General features: G+C 59.1%; 1 protein-coding gene across 1 annotated transcript; it reads right to left on the reverse strand.

Annotated features, from left to right (window-relative positions):
- Positions 1 to 881: 881 nt before the first annotated feature.
- KIRREL2 (kirre like nephrin family adhesion molecule 2) lies at positions 882 to 8,309 on the reverse strand. Its single transcript, XM_062176827.1, has 15 exons — positions 8,261 to 8,309; positions 7,899 to 8,048; positions 7,184 to 7,333; positions 6,874 to 7,034; positions 6,370 to 6,520; positions 6,039 to 6,144; positions 5,807 to 5,955; positions 5,436 to 5,563; positions 5,220 to 5,352; positions 4,843 to 4,943; positions 4,524 to 4,728; positions 3,635 to 3,733; positions 3,259 to 3,359; positions 2,878 to 2,943; positions 882 to 1,788 (listed from the first exon to the last, which is right to left on the reverse strand). The coding sequence occupies exons 1-15, from the start codon at positions 8,307 to 8,309 to the stop codon at positions 1,453 to 1,455; spliced, it is 2,085 nt and encodes a 694-aa protein (XP_062032811.1). The 3' UTR covers positions 882 to 1,452.
- Between the last annotated feature and the right edge of the window lie 2,466 nt (positions 8,310 to 10,775).

Below are 10,775 nucleotides of genomic sequence, written 5' to 3' on the forward strand. Positions count from 1 at the left end.
ACTACACCACAATGTCTGCACCCCAGGATGCTTTCAGGGGCCGACGCTGTGGTGCAGAGGGTTAAAGTCCCAGCCTGCAGAGCCAGCATCCCATATGGAGGCCGGTTCAAGACCCGGATGCTCCACTTCCGATCCAACTCTCTACTGTGGCCTGGGAAAGCAGTAGAAGATGGCCTGAGTCCTTGGGCCCCTGCATCTATGTGGGAGACCTAGAAGAAGCTCCTGGCTCCTGGCTTTTAATCAGCTCAGCTCTGGTCATTGTCATTTGGAGAGTGAACCAGCAGATGGAAGACCTCTCTCGATGTATCTACCTCTCTCTGTAACTCTTTCAAATAAATAAAATAAATCTTTAAAAAAAAAAAAAGGATGGTCTGAAGCAGGCACCCAGCATCACATCCATCTAGAACCCCCAATCTCAGGGCAAGGTCTGGATCCACATCCTTGCTCTAGGGACCAGGGGTTTCCATCTATCCACTCTGAGTTCCCCCAACCCAGGTCCCCTTCAAGCCTCACTGCTTCATCTTCTCAGATGAGAATTCTGTTTTCCCAGGATATATTGGGGCAGCTCCACATGTGTGGCCATCTGTGTGGGTGATACGTGTGTGTGATATGTGTGTGCCTTCATCTGTTTCTCTTTGCAACTCTGTGTGTGCTTGTTTGTGTGCAGACACAAATTAAGAGTCTAGAGTGTCAAACACATAGCAAGGAACTGGGTTCGTTCCTACAACTACCTTGTAGGCTAAGGCAGAGGAAGGACTTCGGGACTGGCTCAGTGGGCCTCTTCCTTCAGAGAGGGTAATAACACCAGGAGAATCCCCAAGACGCATTAGCCTCTTGCACGTTTTTTTTTTTTTATTAAACATAAACATCCTCACTCCCAGACTGCCCTTCAGCCCCACAATGGTGGTTCTCACTCTATCCCCACTCCTTGGGTCCAGTCCTTTGGGAGTCTTTAAGGAAAGCAGAAGGAATTGAGATGGTGGCCATCTTGGGTTCCCAAGGTGGAAGCAGCCACCTTGGTGCCCTTCCATTGGCACAGCAGAGTGCCCCCCAGAAAGAGCCAGGATTCGGTGGGACCAGGTCTGCCCTCATTTTAATCTGTCTTCTTTTACCTCCTCAAGGCAGACGGTCATGTTGAAATATCTCCCTTCAGTGGCAACTCCCATCCTGTCCCTAATCCCCATCCTCCCACCCCTCTTCAAAGGTCCTGGCCGCCATCCTGAATTGCATTTACACTAAGAAATAGGTGGGCACAGTGGCCATCCTGCCCCGACCCGGGGCATCCCTTTGTGGCGGAGTTGAGTGTACAACAGCGATCCTGATGACTGTAACGACCTCCTCCCCCAGTGTCCGATGTTGGGAGAGGAAAGTAGCCGGTGCATTCTGGTTCTTCAGAAATCAGGGCAGCCTATGATGGCAGGGAGATGCCAGCACCCCTCAGCTGGAGAGATGTCACACGTGAGTCTGAAGTCGAGGATGGCTGGGGGTGGGGAAGGCAGCATATGGGAAGGGGGGAGTCCCAGAGGCCAAATCTGGGGACCCGAAGGATGTGGGCTTGATGTAGCTGGTGAAGGCCCGAGGGTGGGGTGTGGTGAGATACCCTGCCCGGGCTCTGTACAGTCTGCAGGGAGGCATCGTATCCAGATGTGGATTGAAGTCATAGAAGGTAGGGGTCCCTGGGGGCCCCAGGGGGGAGGTGGGGGGCAGGAAGAGGCCTCCTCCAGGGGCTTCACCAAGGCTCAGGCTCACACTGACCCCTCGGACCTTGTAGTAACCATTGGTTGGGTCCTGGAGGACAAACGAGACTTGGTAAGGTACGCGAGGCCATACGGATCTGAGGGTCACTGATGGAGACAATGAGATGCAGCCAGACCTAGAGAGACAAACAGGCAGCAACAGGAGGAGGCAAAGACCCAGAAACAGGGAGAGAGACACATAAACCAGCAGGGACAGACTGAGATAAAACCAGTGACTGGAGCCAAAGGGACAGAAGAGGGTAGGCAGAGAAAGCAGAGACAGAGACTAAATAGAGCATGACAGAGCCAGAAGGTTATAGACCTGCTGAAGGGTGACAGGCAGGAGAGAGATTCCTCCATCAGTCACACAGCTCCTGGCTTTGATGCTGTGCTATGCCTATGCCGCTGCTGCAGATGCATCACCAGGAGAGACCTGGACTCTGTTTTCCCAGAGATCTCAGGCCAGGGGGGGACAGGACAGGTCACCGGAGCCCAGATGGGAAAGCACCGGAGGTGATGGTGGCTGTGCTGGGTCGGGGAAGCCGAATGACTGGGCTGGACGGGCAAGCCAAGGTTGGGACGGGGTAGAACAATCGAGCTGTGGATGAGGGAAGCCTGGGTCTGAGCATGAGAAATGTCTGAGCTGACATCGGAGCAACAATGGAGGGAATTGGGTCATTGTGCGAAGAAAGGTGGGAGGGTTCCAGGCCCAGAGAACAGCAAGCGCTAGGTATAGACCAGTGAGGGCATGGACTGGCGACTGCAAAGGAGGGACTTCCAGAAGTTTGGCGCAGGCAGGCCCATGTGGGACCCAGGGGATGGAGGGGCCTGAGGGCTGGGGCTGGGGGGAACAAGAGCAATCAGAAAGAGGCACCCGGAGGCCTGGAGCAGGAGTGATGAGGAGCGCACAGGCTGATGGAACCTCGGTCTAGGGCTCAGGGAGAGGCTAAGGCTGGGGCAGGTGTGTGGCGTAATCAGCAGCCATGAACCCTGAGGCTGTGGAGCTGAGCTGGCCCAGGAGGCCAGGAGAGAGTTGGGAGGGGCTAGGTCCCACTCCTGGGAAGAAAGAATGAAAATGGCGGGGGCAGCAGCAGAGAGACAGCTGGACACAATGAGGGGACCCCTCCTTCCCCACACTCACCTTGCTCTCCAGAGCCCCTTCCTCATCCAGAGCCAGGCCACTGTGGTCAGCGTGTATAATGGGGCCCTAGGACAGTGACTGTACTAAGAGGGAGTGGCCAGGGGATCCCCCCTGCCCCAGAGCCATCCCCCAAGGACTTCCCCTTCAGGCAGGAGGGCCCCTGGGCCCCTGGGCACTAGGATCTGGACTCAAGACAGCAATAGTCATGGGGACATGGTGGGTCTACGGAATAAATGGATCAAGGGCGTCTTCAGACTTGGGAGAATTGGTCTGTGGTCACTGTCGAGACTGGGGTCCGATCTGAATCTGGGGGCCACACTGGGACTAAGTTACTGTTTGGGTCTGGAGGTGTGGTCAGGCCTGGGGAGCCCAGCAACATACCGGGTCCTCGCTGCTGCCTGTCTCCTCCTCGGGGCACCTGGAACTGGAGCTGTTGCTGCTGCCGGGGACTCGAACTAGGTGTTTTTGCTTGGAGAAAGAGGCTGAGTTGGGGGTAGGGAGGGGCAGAGGTAAGTGATGGGGTAGGGCTTTGTGGAGATCAATAACAGGAAGAGAGAAGATCGGGTAATTGGGCAGAGGCCCAGAGCCACTGAGAGCCTTGGCAAGGAGCATGACCCCAAGGAGATGGAGTTGGAGCCTAAGGTGAGCTGAGCCCCTCGCAGGGCTAGAGTCAGGGCCATGCCCAAGGTGTGGCCATGTCAGCGGGCAGCATATGGGGGAGAACGGGGACCCAGTGGGCTCAGACACTGATACTTGCCGTGGCGCCAGCAGCAAAGGGCCACTCCGGTGATGACCATAAGGAGAGTCACGGCCGCAGAGGCTACTCCAGCCACGATCCGCACAGTGGGCAACAGGTCTGCAGGGAGTACATGGGCGTCCTGAGACGCTGGGCAGGGGCTGAGCATGGACTGGAGGTCACGTTTGTGATCCCTGGGCTCAAGGGGTTGCCAAGTCTGGGGATTCCCAAGGCTTGAACTCCCCCAGTCTGGGGTTTAAGGGCCTGTAGATTTGGGGTTCCCCACGTTTGAGAGTATATGATAGGCTCTGGCTTAGGGAGCCTTAGAGTTTCAGGAGTCTCTTCCCTTGCGGTCTCCCATATTTGAAAGGCCCCTTTTGGAGACCTAAGTGTGAGTGGTCTCTCAGTTTCCAGTTACGGGGGCCGGTGCTGTGGCACAGCGGGTTAAAGCCCTGGCCTGCAGTGCCAGCATTCCATATGGGCACTGGTTCAAGTCCCAGCTGCTCCACTTCCCATCCAGCTCTCTGCTATGGCCTGGGAAAGCAGTAGAAGATGGCCCAAGTGCTTGGGCCCCTGCACCCTTGTGGGAGACCTGGAAGAAGCTCCTGGCTCCTGGCTTCCGATCAGCTCAGCTCTGGCCGTTGCAGTCATTTGGGGAATGAACCAGTGGATGGAAGACCTCTCTCTCTCTCTCTCTCTCTCTCTAATAAATAAATAAATAAATAATTTTTAAAAAATGTTTACAGTTATGAATTTGAGAGGGTTGATTGTTTTGGGGCTTTTGGATTCAAGGAAACTATAGCTTTGAGGCTCTCAAGATTTGGGGGTCTCTGCATTTGAGGGTTTGGGGGTCTCTGTGCTTGTGGGGTTTGGAATCCTCAGGTTCGGGGTCTGTGGACCAGGGTCTCACCTCTGCGGCCCAGGCTGACCCAGGTGCCTCCCTCGCCCAGCCGGTTCCGGGCACTGCAATTGAAGCCTTTGCTGAAGTCAGACTCCTCGGTCCCAGAAATGTGCAGCACAGAGATCAAGCCCGGACCCTCTGCGGCTGGGAAAGTCTCCACCAGGAACCGGCCCCGGGACCCTGCCTCCAGGAAGCCGTCATCCCAAGACCAGACCTGGGGGCACAACCCGCGGAGGGGGAAATAGGTTGGGCGGGCTGTTGGGGGTCAGGGATGGTCACAGCAGTTTCGGGGGCTGGGAGGGTCACGGTCGGCAGGACTTTGCCTTACCACGGTCTCCGGAGCAGGGGAGGCGAAAACTAGACACTGCAGGCGGGCGGGGCCCCTCAGAAAGGCGGGCGCAGATCGCAGGGCGGTCACTACGGGAGGAGCTGAGATGGCGATGCCGGATCACTCGGAGGAAACACCTTGCCCTTCTCGGAGCCGGTTCTCGGTAAAGCTAGGCCAGGCCTAGCCGCGCTCTGCTAACCCTACTCAGCCTGGCCACGCCCCTCAACGAAGGCGGAGCCCCTCGAGGCCACGCCTCCAACAGGTCCGGCTCCAGTCACCAGGCCCCGCTGTCTACGACCTCCTCCCAAGGCCACGCCCACTCGAGTCAGACCCCCGCCCTCGCCCCGCCCAGTCCCCCGGAAAGCTGCCTTCCTCACCGTTCACCGTCAGCCTGGCCTCGGCCGCGCCGTCCCCTCGCCCCGGGAGCCCCGGCTCGGCTCTGCACACGTAGTCGCCGGCGTCCTCGGGCCCCACCGACGGGAGACGCAGCGTGGGGCCGAAGGCCAGCACCTGGGACAGGAGAGGCGTCAGGGAGCGGAGAGGAAGCCGGGTCCACTGCCAGCCGCCGCCGCAGGTCCCAGATCGGGCTTCACCTGCGCGCCCCCGCGGCGGGTCCAGGTCACCCGTGGGAGCGGGTTCCCGCGCCAGGCACAGCTGAAGGAGGCGTCTTGCCCCACGTCCACGGACATGGGCTCCGGCTTTGCCTCCAGAACCGGCCCAACTAGAGAAAGGGAAGAAGGGGTCACATGGCCGGGCGGAATGAGACCCCCCTTACCCGGGGTCAGAAACACCCTCAAGGACCCAAGTCCACAACTCTCCGCCCACTCATAGACCCCGCCCACACGCCCCGGCCCCGCCCCTGCCCCACTTGGCGCAGACCTGGCAGAGCCAGATTCTGCCACCCGCCCCACCCATTTCTCCAGCCCTTCGAAACCACGCCCCCTTCGGCCCCGCCCCGGCTCACACAGCACGTCCAGAGCGGTGCTGCGGTTGGCGCTGCCCACGGCGTTGCTGACCTCGCAGGACACGGGCTCGGTGAGAAACGAGGCGTCTGCCGCGATCTCCAGCCTCGGCCCGCGGGCCCCGAGCACTGGGGAGCCCCCTTTTGCCCACCTGTGGAGATGGTGGCGCTGTCAGTGCGGTCCCAGCCCTCCCCACGCCTGTGCTGGAGAGAGCTGGTCCCTCCCGGTCCTCACCTGTAGCCGGTGACAGGAGGCTGGGCTGTGGCCTGGCACAGGAACGTGACCTTCTCTCCCTCCTGCACAGTCTGTGGCTCAGCAGAGAGAGTCACCACTGGGGGGTCTGTGCCGGCGGGACAATGGTCAGCCTGGGGCAAGGAACTGGGCCGCCTCCATGGCCGGCCTAGGAAGCCAGCCCCAGGAAGCTGGCTCCCTGGTTCCCATTTCCTTTGGGCCATGCGCCTGGGTTTCCAGTTCCTAATTCCTTCAGGTACCCCAGTGTGCTCTTGCACACCCGGGAGTCCAGCTCCCCCGCCCCCACCTCTCCCCCAAGGTCAGTTGCACTCACACTGCAGGCTCAGTGTGACAGCTGTGTCCCTCCCTGTAGGCAGGGCCTGGCTCCAGGCCCGGCAGACCAAGGTGGCTCCATCATCCTGGCTGGAAGGGGTCAGGAATAAGGTGCTCTCCACCGACCCAGAGGTCCTTCCCTTCAGCAAGGTCTGAAAGTTACAGAAACTAACAATGCCTTGGCTGCTCTTTCTACAAACAGCATTTCCTTCATGTCAGCCATTCTTCCAGGCATTCCTTTATTGAACCTCACAGCTACCCTTGTTCTCCCCATTGTATAGACTGGGAGACTAAGAGGTTAAACAACTAACTCAGTGCCAGCCACCTACCACTGGCTTAGCCAAGATTTGAACCCAGGTGGCCTGGCCCTAGAATCCTTAACCAGAACCACATTCCAAGGGTCACAATCCTGGAACACCTGCCCTCCCATACGCTCTTCCCTTCTGGATAAGCCTCTGGTCAGAGTGGACTGGGCGAGGGGGTGGCCTGAGGGTTTGGACCTGACCTGGTGGAAGGCGGTCCCATCTAGCCGGACCCCATCTCGGAACCACAGCAGCTCAGGGGTGGGGCGGGCGTCCCCTCGGCTCCGACAGGTCAGGTTCGCAGGAACTCCAGCAACCAGAGACACAGAGGGGCCGCCCAGCACTTGGGGGGCTTCTGGGGGCACTGCGGGGGGGATCTGGGGTCAGAGCTGGATAGTAGGCCCAGAGACCCTGACTTCAGCTCCAACCGACCACTCCCCTGAGCTCCCTGATGCTCCTGGCTACTGCTGCCCCCACCCCAGCTCCCAGGGCACAGATGGGCGGGGTCCTCACCCAGCACATGCAGTTGGGCTGGTCGTGATCGGAGGCCTGCTTGTGTCGCCTGACACTCATAGGATGCTTCGTCCTCTAGCTCCACGGGCCTAATGTGGAGATCATGCTGGCCGCTGGCCACATTCCCTGATATCCAGTACCGGGACCACCCTGGCGTCAGGGAAGAGGCCATCGCACCAGGGTTCTGAGTTCCTGGCCTCAGGCCTCCTTTGCCAATCACCCATCTCCAAAACACATTCCATGAGAAAGTGTGCGGGCTCCAGAAAGACTCGAATTCCTCCCCCCACCCTCCCTGCCCCAGACTGGAGTCATTGCAAACTTGGGGGTGCTAAAAGTCAGAACGGAAAGCAGGCAAATGATTGCCTCAGTACAAGTGGGGTGAGAAGGAAGAGGGTTATGATAGGGGAAAGAGGTGTGGAGAGCTCTAGAGAGTCAGCAATGACCTCAGTACTGGTTATCTGGGTGCCTGCTTAAAACTGGTTGATAACTTTTTCATTTGGCCTCACTGCACTTTGCTGCATTTACACAACATTTTACAATGTAAAAATCTCGATGCTCCCTGGGTCACCCTCAAAATCAGGCCTCTCAACAGTTTAAACTGAATCCTTCAATCTCCAAAACTTGAAAAGATCAAAACAGAATCTTCGGATACAGCCCAACCCCAGCATGCGCGCCCTGACCCCAGGCCCTGCCAGAATAGAGAGAACAGCCTCACCTGGCAGGTCCCTTTCGCCCCCCAGAGCCAGCCCATCCTTAGTCCACTGAACAAGCCCCCTGTACGCGCCCAGAGCACAGGGCAACCGCGCTTCGCTACCCAGCAGCACCACCAGGTCCTCGGGCTGTTGTAGGAAGTGGGGCGAAGAGCCTAGGAGAACGGAGTGCAACGGAGCTGAGCTTAGCACATCCCAAAAGTCCTTCGGTCCCCAGTCCCAGCCGCCTCTTCCCTTAGCCTGGAAGCCTGGGCCGCCAGAGTTCTCCCTCAAACCTGGGAGTCCGAGCCCCCAGCCAGTTTCTCCCCAGTAAAGCGGCAGAAGCCAACAACCGCCCCCAGATTCGTCCTTGCTCCCTTCGCGGTACCTGCGCGCCCTCTGAAGCAGAAGAGCAGGAGGAGGGCGGGGACCAGCATCCCGAGTGCGTGTTCACCAGTAGCCACGGGACCTGCCAACTTCTTCCTCCGCAGCCCACCTCCCAAACCGTGGCCCGGAACCTGCTTCGTGCCGGACTCTCAGCCCCGGGCTGGAGCCCCCTGTCTATGCCCTGGAGTACCCCCCGGGTCTGCTCATCCGCAGTCTCTTTCACTCTGAAACGCCTGGCTCTGGGTCTCCGAGGGACCCCGGGGAGGGCCGGGTCCAGCTCGCTCCGCCCCCGCCCGCCCCCTGGGAGACCCGCCCCCTTCCCATTGAGAAAGTCCCGCGGCCCGGACGCCGGCGAATGGGGGCGCGCAGGGCTGGGAGTCCTCAGAGGGCGGGAGCCCCTGCCCAAGTTGGGTGTGGGAGCCGGAACAGCTGGGTCCAAGGAGGTGGTCCCGCTTGGGTTGGACATCTGCGCCCTGCCGAGGCTGAGGGAGGCACGGGGTGAGGAAGTCGGAGGGGAGGGAGTGGAAGAAACTTGCTCAGCCCAGGTCCTGGAGGGACTGCGCTGAGTGGAAACGGAGCTATAAATGGGAGCCCCTGGGGTCCCGCCAGTTTCCGCGCCCTGGGGAGGCGGGCGCTGTTGTCCCCTGGGTCTGCGGGTCGGGAAGAGGGCACCTGGATGCCTAGGGAACAGCTGGGGCGCTGAGCTCTCCTGGCCTCAAAATACCCCCTTTGCCGCCTCGTTAGCGTGCAGACCGTAGCGTGTTCTTGGACCCAGGAACCCAGGCCTGCAGCCCCTCCTTTCCCAGGACCCTGCAGTCGGCGGCCCAGTCCCTCTCCCCATCCCGCCGGCCGGGCGCCTCGGCCACGGTTGCCGGGGCGACGGCTGGGAGGCGGTGGTGCCTGGGCGGAGGCAGGCAGGGAGGCTGGGAACCAGGCAGCTTGTCCTGACGGCTGCGTGCCGCCCAGCTGGGGCATTCCCACGCTGCGCAGCTGGCCCGGCAGGTGGGCGGGACCCTGAGCGACTGGAGGGGGCGGGGGGGGGGGTGTGCTGGGACCCCGGGTCTGTAGCGACTGGGATTTACACTCAGGTTCTTAGCTGTTGCTGGATTCAGACCCTTGCGTCCCTGACTGTCCCAGGTTTGGACTTCCAGGATTGTTAGGAGAGTGGTGGTTCAGACCTCTGCTGGCTGAGAAAGTGACTGGTACTCGTCCCTGGAGGATTTGTACACTCGATTCCCAGTCTGCAGCTTGGTGCCATTGGGAGAGGGTGACAGGGATCAGAATATCTGGTTTTAAGTCTTAGACTCAGTGGATTTAGCCACCAATCTCTCTTCCAGGAGGATTTGAAAATGGACTGTGAACATCTGTCCTCTGTGTGTGTGTGTGTGTGTGTAGGGCTGGACCCCTGCACTCCTGGGTTCTTAGGAAGGGCCAGCCTGGACTCATGGGACTGAGAGGGGAGGGTCGTGGGGGCCATAACCTTAGCACAGAGGGTCTGGATGCCTGGCTCTGGGTTGCAAAGTCAGTGCCTGGATTTTGAAATTGGATAGCCTTGGGACCAGGACTCCTGTGTCTTGGGGAAGTCAGGTAGTGAGGCTGTTTTTCAAGCAACCTGATGTTGCTTCCTCTTCCTAGGTCTCTGGGGCCACAGGCATGGAAAAATGGAGAGCCTGAGATCCCAGGAGCACGCGGAGAAGAGTCCCCGCCAGCGGGGAGGTGGGAGCTTTGTGCTAATTAAAGGTCCCAGAAACTGCCAGTTCCACATCCTTGTCCCCAGGGTCACCATCTGGTGAGGGCCCCATGACAGAGCCCCCCAGGTCTGTATCCAGCCCCTTTCCCAGGAGGTGTGGGGGTGTAATTGGGAGTGCAAATGTGGAAAGAGAGCAAGGAATCAATCATGGGGTGGGGGGAGATGAGAGAGGGCGTCCAGGCTGGAACCGTGGTGGCTCAGGCCAGATGTCTCATCCTGTTTCTGGAGGAGGACCAGAGGGGACCGTGGGGCGGGGGGACGAGCGGTTCAATTCCTGCAGGAGATAAGCAGGCGGAAGCAGCTTATCCCACAGCAGTGTGTTTGCACACTGGGGGGGGGGGGCGGACCAAGCAGCATATGGTTATGACATCCACGGATGTAACAGTCAGAGGAGCTCAGGGCCAGAGAAGCAAATAAGGGAGTCAGGGACAGGCAGAGGTTGGCTGAGAACAAATATTTATTGAACTCCTGATGTGTGTGAGACAGCGTGTGGGGTTGGGGGAGGGGTAGCAATGAGAAGAAAGGAAAACAGAGACATGTAGGGGCATAGAGGCAGTGGAATCATTCAAGGCTGGTTGAGATTGCGACACTTAACAGAGAGAGAGAGAGAGAGAGAGAGAGGAGAGATTAAGACATGGAGAAAGAAAGAAAAATCAAGATGGGTAGAGGGAGGGAGAGAGAGACACAAAGAAGGAGAGAAGAGATGGGGTGCAGCAAGAAGCAGAGGCAGAGGAAGCTCACCCAGCCCTTGCCAGAGGGTCCCCAC

This window comes from Lepus europaeus, chromosome 19 (assembly GCF_033115175.1).
Source record: "Lepus europaeus isolate LE1 chromosome 19, mLepTim1.pri, whole genome shotgun sequence".
NCBI lineage: Eukaryota > Metazoa > Chordata > Mammalia > Lagomorpha > Leporidae > Lepus > Lepus europaeus.